This window comes from Chiloscyllium punctatum, chromosome 29 (assembly GCF_047496795.1).
Source record: "Chiloscyllium punctatum isolate Juve2018m chromosome 29, sChiPun1.3, whole genome shotgun sequence".
Taxonomy (NCBI): Eukaryota; Metazoa; Chordata; class Chondrichthyes; order Orectolobiformes; family Hemiscylliidae; genus Chiloscyllium; species Chiloscyllium punctatum.
Window position 1 is genome coordinate 77,682,353 of NC_092767.1, and position 12,919 is coordinate 77,695,271.

General features: G+C 55.8%; 1 protein-coding gene across 3 annotated transcripts in view; it reads right to left on the bottom strand.

Annotated features, from left to right (window-relative positions):
- The window catches only part of LOC140454634 (uncharacterized), a 222,696-nt gene that overhangs the window by 139,905 nt on the left and 69,872 nt on the right, over positions 1 to 12,919 (bottom strand). For all 3 annotated transcript variants that reach the window (XM_072549541.1, XM_072549542.1, XM_072549540.1), the window contains exon 3: positions 568 to 1,046. In XM_072549541.1, the coding sequence (XP_072405642.1) occupies positions 568 to 1,046 (479 nt within the window). The remainder of the gene's footprint in view (positions 1 to 567; positions 1,047 to 12,919) is intronic.

The following is a 12,919-nucleotide window of genomic DNA, read 5'->3' on the forward strand; positions in this document are numbered from 1 at the left end:
CCCTTCCCTGAGGCTTCCTGATGTTGTGCCCATGCTGTGGGTGACACTGGCATGGTTGGGTTTATTGTACCCTTTGCCCAGTGACCCTGGGAGGTCAGTGGTGACCTTCCTGATAATTGGATGGCACGCCACTTTACCAGAGACTAAGCAACAGCCATGTGGCACTAGGGGTGTGGGGTATAGAGATCTGGACCTGTGACTCTTCAGTCCTGGTCAGAGGGAGGGGTTTGGAAAGGGCAGGTTCCCCACTTGGAAGGGACTATTGGACCATGGAATAGAGTTCCAATCATGCAGCAAGAGGCCATTTGGTCCATTGAGTCACCACCAATCCTCTATAGAGTATCCATCCAGATCCAATCTCCCCCAGCCCATTCCCATGATCCCACATTTCCCATGGATGACCCACCTAACCTGCACATCCCTGGACACCATGGGCAATTTCGGATGGCCAATTCACCCGAACCTGCACATCCCCTGGACGGTGGGAGGAGTGTGAGAGTGTTCATGAATCACAGAGCTCGCCTGATCCTGATCCTGATCCCAGTCTCGGAAAGGGTCCTGCCTTACCTCCACAATGCTCTTCAAATCCCGAACAAACGCGCGTTCGGTTTCGATGATCTCCTTCATCACCCTGTCCACGTGTGAGAGCTTTGCCAGGGGCTCCTTGGTTTGGGGAATGGGAGGAGGGGACCATGGGACACCACGGGGAACATCCATGGTCAGATTCCCACGCCTGGTGTTGCCCTCTCCCAAGGGAGCCTTGGTATGGCTGACCGGGGTCAGGTCCAAGCTGATGTCACAGCCGAGTGGAGGGGGGTAACTGAGGGCGCTGGTATTGGGTACCAGGGTCCCGTTGCTGCCAAATGAGCTGTGGCCATCCTGGAGCGATGCCGAGGAAGCAGAGGAGCTGAGACTGACCGGGTGGTCACTATCCGAACAAACGGTATTCACCGAGGTACAGCTTCCTGAGATGGGCGCGGCAGATACTCCATCGACCACAGCAGCCATCAGGCTCAGCGACGAGACCGAGCACGGTCTGGAGGCACCTGCCAGAAGGAAGAGGGCAGAGTTAGGAGCTACCTAAATGCAGAGAACGAGATATTCCATTGCCGCGGACAGTCAGATTTCCTCAGACAAAGCCATGCTTCATAACTCACACTCACCAAGACTCATACTCACACTCACACAGACTCACACTCACCGAAACCCACACTCACACAGACTCACTCTCACACACATGGACACACACTCATACATGCAGACTCACACACACATAGACACAAATACAAATACACTCACGCAGAGACAAACACACATGCAGACTCACACTCAGAGATACACACAGACACACTCACAGACTCACACTCAGGGACACACATACACAGAGACTCGCACCCACACATAGACACAAATACAAACACATTCATACAGAGACACACATAGAGAGTCATAAAGACTCAAACTCACAGAGACACACACACAGACTCACACTCACATACATAGACACACACTCACACACTTACACAGAGACTCACAGTCATACAGAGATACACACAGACAGACACACATACACATTCAAACACACTCACTCAGAGACTGTCTCACACACACACACAGATAGATATGCATACACACACACTCACACAGAGACTCACACACTCACAAACTCACACAAGGTGTTTATAAGGCAACATTTGCATTCCCTGGCCAATCCAACACATTCCCTACAACACATTCCCTATGACCCTAAAGGAGAATTTGATTAAAGTAAAAACAAGTGAATATTGCAGTAACTCAGCACATCTGGCAGCACCGCACAGTTGTTCAGTGCCTCACAGCCTCAGGGACCTGGGGTTCGATGCCATCCTCGGGCGACTGTCTGTGTGAAACTTGCGTGTTCTCCCCATGTCTGTGTGGTTCTCTCCCACGGTCCAGAGGTGTGCAGGTTAGGGTGGATGGGCCATAGGAAATTGTCCCATTGTGTCCAGGGCTGTGCAGGCTGGGTGGTTTAGCCATGGGCAATGCAGCATTATAGGGTCTGGGTGAGATGCTCTTTGGAGGGTTAGGGGGATTTGATAGGCTAAATGGCCTGCTTTCACACAGCACTGATTCTGGAGAGCAGCTGAGTTAAGTTGGAAAATTTCATTATTGTAAAAAGACATTGGACTGAAAAGGTTAACTCTGTTTCCCTCCACACATGCTGCCCGACGTGTTGAGTTTCTCCAGTCATTCCAGGTTTTGTTTCAGATCTACAGTGTGGAAACAGGCCCTTCAGCCCAACAAGTCCACATCGACCCGCCGAAGAGTAACCCACTGAGACCCATTTCCCTCCGACGGGGTGGCACGGTGGCACAGTGGTTAGCACTGCTGCCTCACAGCGCCAGGGACCCAGGTTCGATTCCAGCCTCGGGTGGCTGTCTGTGTGGAGTTTGCACATTCTCCCTGTGTCTGCGTGGGTTTCCTCCGGGTGCTCTGGTTTCCTCCCACAGTCCAAAGATGTGCAGGTCAGGGTGAATTGGCCATAGGAAATTGCCCGTCATGTTTGCTGCATTAGTCAGAGGGAAATGGATCTGGGTGGGTTACTCTTTGGAGGGTCGGTGTGGACTGGTTGGGCCGAAGGGCCTGTCTCCACACTGTAGAGAATCGAATCCAATCATCTCCAGAAGCCACGGTTCCTTGTTTTATCCAGAAATTATCCACGGACTCCTTTTCGATTGAGTTAATCCGCATCAGTTTGTAATCTCTCTCTCTCCGTCACATCTAGCATTCTGAAAAACATCTTCATAATAAAGGGATCCATCCCAAATTGAGTCCCTTGGATCGAGGAGAGACCATTCAGTTCCAATGAGGCTGAGCTGCCCTGTATTTATCTGAGGAAGGGTCATCAGACCCAAAAGGTCAACTCTGCTTTCTCTCCACAGATGCTGCCAGACCTGCGGAGCTTTTGCAGCAATTTCAGTTGTTGTTCGGTGTTTATCCATCTTTGTTATAAATTCCTGGACGTCCATGAAAGGGCCAAAAGAATCCATTGACCTCAGTTTTGAAGTTTTTCACTGAAATGCTTCCCCTGAGCCAGAGGTTTCGCGTCAAAATTAGAGACAGATGTAGCAACAGCTTCAGATGTCTCTGTTATTTTAAGCATTTCAATGAGATTTTAAAAAATTGGGCAGACAATTCTGACACAAGGATTTAAAAGGATTTTATTTTGCCTCCAAACTTTCTTTGACTCGGAGTTAAACACATGTCTCACATCAGGTTTCCAGTTCAGAACCAGGGCATTCAGCCCGTCTGAGCGTTGCTGTGTGTGTGTACCTCAAATCAGGCTCAAACCTCAGGCTCCCATCTCCTCCGGTCAGTCCATCCCTCTCCCCTCTCCCTGCTCCTCTCTCCCATCCCCGTGAAAGGCCTCACGTTCCGCTGGGAATGAAACGGGACTCACTCCGACACGAAATGTGCAGCGAGGCCGTGATATTCGGGGATAGATTCTGACAACACGGGTGTGGTTCCCCTCAGTGAGTGAGACAACTCGCTCCGATAGTGTCAGCGATCACCAGGCCATCAGTAATATCGAGGGGCTCCCAGGGCAATCACAAAGGTGACCTCCTCACAATATAACGGGGGGGGGGGGGAGTGCAGACATCTTCACAGGGGTCAAACCTGAGAAACCGTATCCCAGAGCGAGGGGCGACAGTCACAAAATGAGGGGTGTCCCATTTAAGACAGAGGTGAGGAAGAATTCCTTGAATTTGGAATTCTCCCGCCCGGAGGGGAATCACTGAATTGGTTGGAGGCTGGGGTAGGTTTGCCGAGTGGGTCAGGGGTCATGAGGGATCAGAGAGGACAATGGAGTTAAGATCGCGATTGGGTCAGGTCTTGTTGGACGACGGAGCAGACTGATGGGGTGGAATAGCCTAACCCGTGTGTCCGAACCCCCTCACCACCTGGGAATTGTCTCCATGGCTGGAGGGTCATCTCCGGGACTTCTCTCAGTTCTGTCCAACCAGATGGATGTGAAACCCGGGGAGGGCTCAATCAGGATTGTCTCCTGGTCAGTGTTCACAATGAGCCAGTGCTGAAGGTGAAGGAGTAACTGAGGCTGAGAGATTCAGTCTCTCCCAAAAAAACTGAGCAGGCTGTAGTTCCTTTCTCTACAGAGACCGAGGGAGTGATCTGAATCCCCCCACTACCAACATCCTGGGGGTTATCATTGACCAGAAACTCAACTGGACTCACCACATAAACACAGTGGCTACAAGGGCAGGTCAGAGGCTGGGAATCCTGCAGCGAGTAACTCCCCTCCTAACCCCCCCCCCCCAAAGCCTGTCCACCATCTACAAGGCACAAGTCAGGAGTGTGAGGGAATACTCCCCACTTGCCCTGGATGGGGGCAGCTCCAACAAACACTCAAGAAGCTCAACACCATCCAGGACAAAGCAGCCCCCACTTGATTGGCCCCACATCCACAAACACCCTCTCCCTCCCCCCCCCCGACGCTCAGTAGCTGCAGTGTGGACCATCTACAAGATGCACTGCAGAAACTCACCAAAGATCCTCAGGCAGCACCTTCCAAACCCACAACCACTTCCATCTAGAAGGACAAGGGCAGCAGATACATGGGAACACCACCCCCTGCAAGATCCCCTCCAAGCCCCTCCCCATCCCGACTTGGAAATATATCGCCGTTCCTTTAGTGTCACTGGGTCAGAATCCTGGAATTCCCTCCCTCAGGGCATTGTGGGTCAACCCACTGCACATGGACTGCAGCGGGTCAAGAAGGCAGCTCACCCCCACCTTCTCAAGGGGCAACTAGGGATGGGTAATAAATGCTGCGCCCAGCCAGTGACACCCACATCCACAAGGGAATATATCAGAAAAGTCTTCAGCAGCTCTGAAAGGGTTAACAATGCCCTGTTAGCCAGTGTCTGCCCAGTGTTACCACCCAGTCAGGCACCGAAGGGCCTGTTTCTCAGGCTGTACAATACGCCTGTGGACTGCACACCTCACTGGGGCAGTGATGTGAGAGTGGATCCACTGCAGGCCGGATACTGGAATCACTGTGGCCCCTATCGGAACAACAGAGTGAGGGCCACAGGGTCTGGGAATGTGCCCACCCTCCCTGCCCTTCGGGGTGAGGTAGGGCGAGGTTCACAATCTCCTGGAGTTACCTGATGCCGGATACCTTCAGACCAGAGCCCCACAGACAGTGAAGAGGCTGAAGCTAAGCGTGAAACACACGACGCTCCTGCTGCCTCCCACTGTCACCCTATCCATCACCGAGACAGGACACAGCCTTGAGGCAGGGCCCACTCTGCCTGAGCTCCCAGTCAGCTGACCGTCACTGCTCTCAGTGTAGGCAGCAACTGTGCTGACCTCTCCCCACACTGCGTCCGACCTCCATTCCCTATACAGACCAGGGGCGTGGTCCAAAATGGAGTTCCGGCCTTTACCTCCCGATGGTGAATCTCACCGGACAGGGCTCTGAGCCACACCCAACCGTCCGCAACCCTCACACACATTCACCCGCTTCCAACGCAACATTCTCCCAGCACTGACACCGACACCACCATCGCCCCAACAATCCCAGCCCACACCGACACCACCATCGCCCCAACAATCCCAGCCCGCACCGACACCACCATCGCCCCAACAATCCCAGCCCACACCGACACCACCGCCCCAACAATCCCAGCCCACACCGACACCACCATCGCCCCAACAATCCCAGCCCACACCGACACCACCATCGCCCCAACAATCCCAGCCCGCACCGACACCACCATCGCCCCAACAATCCCAGCCCACACCGACACCACCATCGCCCCAACAATCCCAGCCCACACCGACACCACCATCGCCCCAACAATCCCAGCCCACACCGACACCACCATCGCCCCAACAATCCCAGCCCACACCGACACCACCATCGCCCCAACAATCCCAGCCCACACCGACACCACCACCGCCCCAACAATCCCAGCCCACACCGACACCACCATCGCCCCAACAATCCCAGCCCACACCACCACCATCGCCCCAACAATCCCAGCCCACACCGACACCACCATCGCCCCAACAATCCCAGCCCACACCGACACCATCACCGCCCCAACAATCCCAGCCCACACCGACACCATCACCGCCCCAACATCCCAGCCCACACCGACACCACCATCGCCCCAACAATCCCAGCCCACACCGACACCACCATCGCCCCAACAATCCCAGCCCACACCACCACCATCGCCCCAACAATCCCAGCCCACACCGACACCACCACCGCCCCAACAATCCCAGCCCACACCGACACCATCACCGCCCCAACAATCCCAGCCCACACCGACACCATCACCGCCCCAACATCCCAGCCCGCACCGACACCACCACCGCCCCAACAATCCCAGCCCACACCACCACCACCATCGCCCCAACAATCCCAGCCCACACCACCACCACCATCGCCCCAACAATCCCAGCCCACACCGACACCACCATCGCCCCAACAATCCCAGCCCACACCGACACCACCATCGCCCCAACAATCCCAGCCCACACCACCACCACCGCCCCAACAATCCCAGCCCACACCACCACCACCATCGCCCCAACAATCCCAGCCCACACCACCACCACCATCGCCCCAACAATCCCAGCCCACACCGACACCACCATCGCCCCAACAATCCCAGCCCACACCACCACCATCGCCCCAACAATCCCAGCCCACACCACCACCACCGCCCCAACAATCCCAGCCCACACCACCACCACCGCCCCAACAATCCCAGCCCACACCACCACCACCATCGCCCCAACAATCCCAGCCCACACCGACACCACCATCGCCCCAACAATCCCAGCCCACACCGACACCACCATCGCCCCAACAATCCCAGCCCACACCGACACCACCATCGCCCCAACAATCCCAGCCCACACCGACACCACCATCGCCCCAACAATCCCAGCCCACACCGACACCACCATCGCCCCAACAATCCCAGCCCACACCGACACCACCATCGCCCCAACAATCCCAGCCCACACCGCCACCACCATCGCCCCAACAATCCCAGCCCACACCGACACCACCATCGCCCCAACAATCCCAGCCCACACCGACACCACCATCGCCCCAACAATCCCAGCCCACACCGACACCACCATCGCCCCAACAATCCCAGCCCACACCGACACCACCATCGCCCCAACAATCCCAGCCCACACCACCACCACCGCCCCAACAATCCCAGCCCACACCGACACCACCATCGCCCCAACAATCCCAGCCCACACCGACACCACCATCGCCCCAACAATCCCAGCCCACACCGACACCACCATCGCCCCAACAATCCCAGCCCACACCGACACCACCATCGCCCCAACAATCCCAGCCCACACCGACACCACCATCGCCCCAACAATCCCAGCCCACACCGCCACCACCATCGCCCCAACAATCCCAGCCCACACCGACACCACCATCGCCCCAACAATCCCAGCCCACACCACCACCACCGCCCCAACAATCCCAGCCCACACCGACACCACCATCGCCCCAACAATCCCAGCCCACACCGACACCACCATCGCCCCAACAATCCCAGCCCACACCACCACCACCGCCCCAACAATCCCAGCCCACACCGACACCACCATCGCCCCAACAATCCCAGCCCACACCGACACCACCATCGCCCCAACAATCCCAGCCCACACCACCACCACCGCCCCAACAATCCCAGCCCACACCGACACCACCATCGCCCCAACAATCCCAGCCCACACCGACACCATCACCGCCCCAACAATCCCAGCCCACACCGACACCACCATCGCCCCAACAATCCCAGCCCACACCACCACCACCGCCCCAACAATCCCAGCCCACACCGACACCATCACCGCCCCAACATCCCAGCCCACACCGACACCACCATCGCCCCAACAATCCCAGCCCACACCACCACCACCGCCCCAACAATCCCAGCCCACACCGACACCACCATCGCCCCAACAATCCCAGCCCACACCGACACCATCACCGCCCCAACAATCCCAGCCCACACCGACACCACCATCGCCCCAACAATCCCAGCCCACACCGCCACCACCATCGCCCCAACAATCCCAGCCCACACCGACACCACCATCGCCCCAACAATCCCAGCCCACACCACCACCATCGCCCCAACAATCCCAGCCCACACCGACACCACCGTCCCATCCTCACGCCAACACCACACACACAAACGAATTCCAACTTCCCACCCCCCCCGCTCCAGCTGGCCAACATTCCACAGCACTGCCTGTCTCATCATATCAGGGTCGGAGGGAGCCCGGAGGACAGAAAGATCCCACAAACTGAAAGGTGAGAAATCACTGACCCTCCGACAGCGCGGCGCTCCCTCAGCACTGACCCTCCGACAGTGTGACACTCCCTCAGCACTGACCCTCCGACAGTGTGACACTCCCTCAGCACTGACCCTCCGACAGTGCGGCACTCCTTCAGCACTGACCCTCCGACAGTGTGACACTCCCTCAGCACTGACCCTCCGACAGTGTGACACTCCCTCAGCACTGACCCTCCGACAGTGTGACACTCCCTCAGCACTGACCCTCCGACAGTGCGGCACTCCCTCAGCACTGACCCTCCGACAGTGTGACACTCCCTCAGCACTGACCCTCTGACAGTGCGGCACTCCCTCAGCACTGACCCTCCGACAGTGCGGCACTCCCTCAGCACTGACCCTCCGACAGTGTGACACTCCCTCAGCACTGACCCTCCGACAGTGTGACACTCCCTCAACACTGACCCTCCGACAGTGCGGCACTCCCTCAGCACTGACCCTCCGACAGTGTGACACTCTCTCAGCTCCGACCCTCTGACAGTGCGGCACTCCCTCAGCACTGACCATCCGACAGTGCAGCGCTCCCTCAGTACCGACCCTCTGACAGTACAGAGCTCCCTCAGCACTGACCCTCTGACAGTGCGGCACTCCCTCAGCACTGACCCTCCGACAGTGCGGCACTCCCTCAGCACTGACCTGCTGACAGTGCCTGCTCCCCCAGCACTGACCCTTCGACAGTGCGGCACTCCCTCAGCACTGACCCTCTGACAGCGCGACACTCCCTCAGCACTGACCCTCTGACAGCGCGACACTCCCTCAGCACTGACCCTCTGACAGTGCGGCACTCCCTCAGCACTGACCCTCCGACAATGCCTGCTCCCCAACACTGACCCTCCAACAGTGTGGCACTTCCTAAGCACTGACCTTACGACAGTGCGGCACTCCCTCAGCACTGACCGTCCGACAATGCTCACTCCCTCAGTACTGAGCCTTCAACACTGCCCATTCCCTCAGCACTGACCCTCCGATAGTGCAGCATTCCCTCAGTACTGACCCTCCGACAGTGCGGCACTCCCTCAGTACTGACCCTCCGACAGTGCGGCACTCCCTCAGTACTGACCCTCCGACAGTGCGGCATTCCCTCAGCACTGACCCTCCGACAGTGCGGCGTTCCCTCAGCACTGACCCTCCGACAGTGCGGCACTCCCTCAGCACTGACTCCCCAACAGTGTGGCGCTCCCTCAGCACTGACCCTCCGACAGTGTGGCACTCCCTCAGCACTGACCCTCCGACAGTGTGGTGCTCCCTCAGCACTGACCCCCCGACAGTGCAGCATTCCCTCAGCACTGACCCTCCGACAGTGCGGCGCTCCCTCAGCACTGACCCTCCGACAGTGCGGGGCTCCCTCAGCACTGACCCTCCGACAGTGCAGCATTCCCTCAGCACTGACCCTCCGACAGTGCAGCGCTCCCTCAGCACTGACCCTCCGACAGTGTGGCGCTCCCTCAGCACTGACCCTCCGACAGTGCAGCATTCCCTCAGCACTGACCCTCCAACAGTGCAGCATTCCCTCAGCACTGACCCTCCGACAGTGCAGCACTCCCTCAGCACTGACCCTCCGACAGTGTGGCACTCCCTCAGCACTGACCCTCCGACAGTGTGGCACTCCCTCAGCACTGACCCTCCGACAGTGCGGCGCTCCCTCAGCACTGAGAGGAATCTGATCATCTGCTCAGGTGAGTGGAGTGGGCCCTGAACCCACGACCTCCTGGATGAGGGTGAGTGTGCAACTGTCTGAGCTGGGGCTGAGACGCTGTGAATTTGCACATCTCAGAGGGAGAGAAACCAGAAATAAAGCTGCCAAATCGAACCTGCACCTTTTAACAAACAGGCAATGAATGAAACACAAAGAAATGTTCAATTTTCACCAAAAAAAAAGCCTTTCTGGCCAAAGAAATGCTACTCTCTGGGCAGTTGTGTACAAGTGGCAATTGGACTCCATTGGATTACACCTTAAAATACATCTGCTGTGCTGCAATGCTGGTTTTAAGAACTCTGATCATTCGTGATTGTGAAATGTCTGCTGGCTTGGCTCGGTCTGAAGGCTAGATTGGAGTTACCAGCCGTTAATGTGGGAGATAAAAAAAACAACATTGCAAAACTGCGCTGAGCTCTGACTTCCTGAGAGAAACCTCAAACCTGAGCCCCAGAATTGTTCAACAAGCCTCCTTCACCAGTCAAACTGCAGAATCCCTCTCAGTCTCGCCTCAGAAGCCCACTCCTGCTGAGAGACAGCAGAGATGTTCGAGGTGATTTACCTTGTCCTCTCTCCCTGGCTGGCCTCGATCAGAACCATGCCATTTCTGTGAATTTTCACAACAAGATGTTGCTCCACGGAGACAGACAGATCGAGAGAACAGAGTGCACGGGCACCTGCAAACTCCCACAACACCTTCCTGTTTGCACGCGCTGGATCATTTTAGTTTGCAGTAATGACAGAGAGAGTGGTTCAGCAAAGAGAGAGATTCACACACGACAGAGAGACAGAGAGAGAGAGAGAGAGAGAGAGAGAGAGGAAAATACTCTGTTGCCAGGCAACGAGATGAGAGAGATTTGCTCACATCGAGGATGGAACATGTCCTGTTTTTTGGCACTTAGTGACAAATATTTTAAGTGTTGGCAAATTACAATCTACTTATTAGTTCCTGGGATGTGGGTGTCACTGGGTCAGGCCACCATTGGCCCAGTCTGACTCTGCTTTGATCAGGGGGTTTGTAATGTTATTTCAGAAGGTGTTCAGGAGTGACCCATATCACTGTGGGTCTGCGGTCACATTGACTCATAGAGATGTACAGTACAGAAACAGACCCTTCGATCCAACCCGTCCATGCTGACCAGATTTCCCAACTCAATCTAGTCCCACCTGCCAGCACCCGGCCCATATCCCTCCAAACCCTTCCTATTCATATACCCGTCCAAATGCCTCTTAAATGTTGCAATTGTACCAGCCTCCACCACTTCCTCTGGCAGCTCATTCCATACATGTACCACCCTCTGCGTGAAAAGATTGCCCCTTAGGTCTCTTTTATATCTTTCCCCTCTCACCCTAAACCTATGCCCTCTAGTTCTGGACTCCCCGACCCCAGGGAAAAGACTTTGCCTATTTATCCTATCCGTGCCCCTCATGATTTTATAAACCTCTATAAGGTCACCCCTCAGCCTCTGACGCTCCAGGGAAAACAGCCCCAGCCTGTTCAGCCTCTCTGTGTAACTCAAACCCTCCAACCCTGGTGCCTGAAGTGAGAGCATTCCCTCATTTTGAACAAAGTTCCCCTTTTCTGAGATCTTTACCTGCTCTTTGTAAAATCCTAAGTTTCCTTCACCCCTCTACAAAGAAACCCCCTCTCACTGATTGGACAGAATTGTCCTCCACATGGTGGTATCTGAATTCACTTTGCACTCATCCCCTTGCTCTCGGACATCGGGTTAACAGACCCCCTCTCTCTGTCTCTCTCTCTCTCTCTCTCTCTCTCATTCTCTGTCTCTCTTTCTTTCACATTCCCTCTCTTCCTCCACCCCAAACTCAGCCATCGTGAGGGGCGGCAAAGAAAGAGCCTGCATTTGTATAGTGCCTTTTGCGCCCTGTGAACGCCCCAGTCCATGTTGCCATCCTGTGCAGTGTGTGGTTGTTGATGTGGTGTGCCAACTATCCGAGCAGTTTTCCTGTTGACACGGCATGGGGCTGTTTGCTCACGGAGAGAGTTTTTGTTCCTCTTGATTCCCAAACAGCCAAACCTCGGAAACCACGGACACTCCTGATCCGAACGCTCCGTTTGTCCCAGGGCTGTTTCTGGGAGAGTGGCTCCTGAAGACGGCCTGGTGTCATGGTAACATCACTGGCCTAGCAACCAGCAACCTCCCGCCCAGACCCAGGATCAAACCCCACCGCGGGAAATGGTTATACGTAAATTCAGGGACGGGTTGCCCTAATGGCCACTCTCAATGTGAGAGCGTTGCTGTCACACTCCAGCCCAGGGTCACTCATGCCCCTTAGGGAAGGGAATCACTCTCCCCTCCCCTGCTCAGGCCTACATATGGCTACAGGCCCACCGCCATGTGGCTGCTTTTTAACCACTTTCTGAAGGGGCCCTGACGAGACACTCAGGTCCGGGGGTAACTAGGGACGAGCAGTAAGTGCTGCTTGAGTCAGTGATGTCACGTCACATGTACAAATTAAATTTTTGGAAAGAGAAAGCAAAGGTTTGGAGCAGGATTAGGGTCTTTCAGCCCATCGTACCTCTGCTATCATTCAATACGATCACTGGGAATCTGATGGTAGCCCCTACTCCACTTTCCTGTCTGACCCCCCCCATCACCCTCGGCTCCCTCATTGATCAGAAACCTGCCTCACATCATCCTCCCCAGCCCCTGGGGAGGGGAATTCCAAACTCAGAAACATTTAGTAAACGTCATCTTTACATGAATCTCACTCTCATTCTCTCGCTCACCTTTCTCACTCTCTCTGTCTCTCTCTCTCTCTCTGTCTCTGTCTCTCTCTCTCTCTCTCT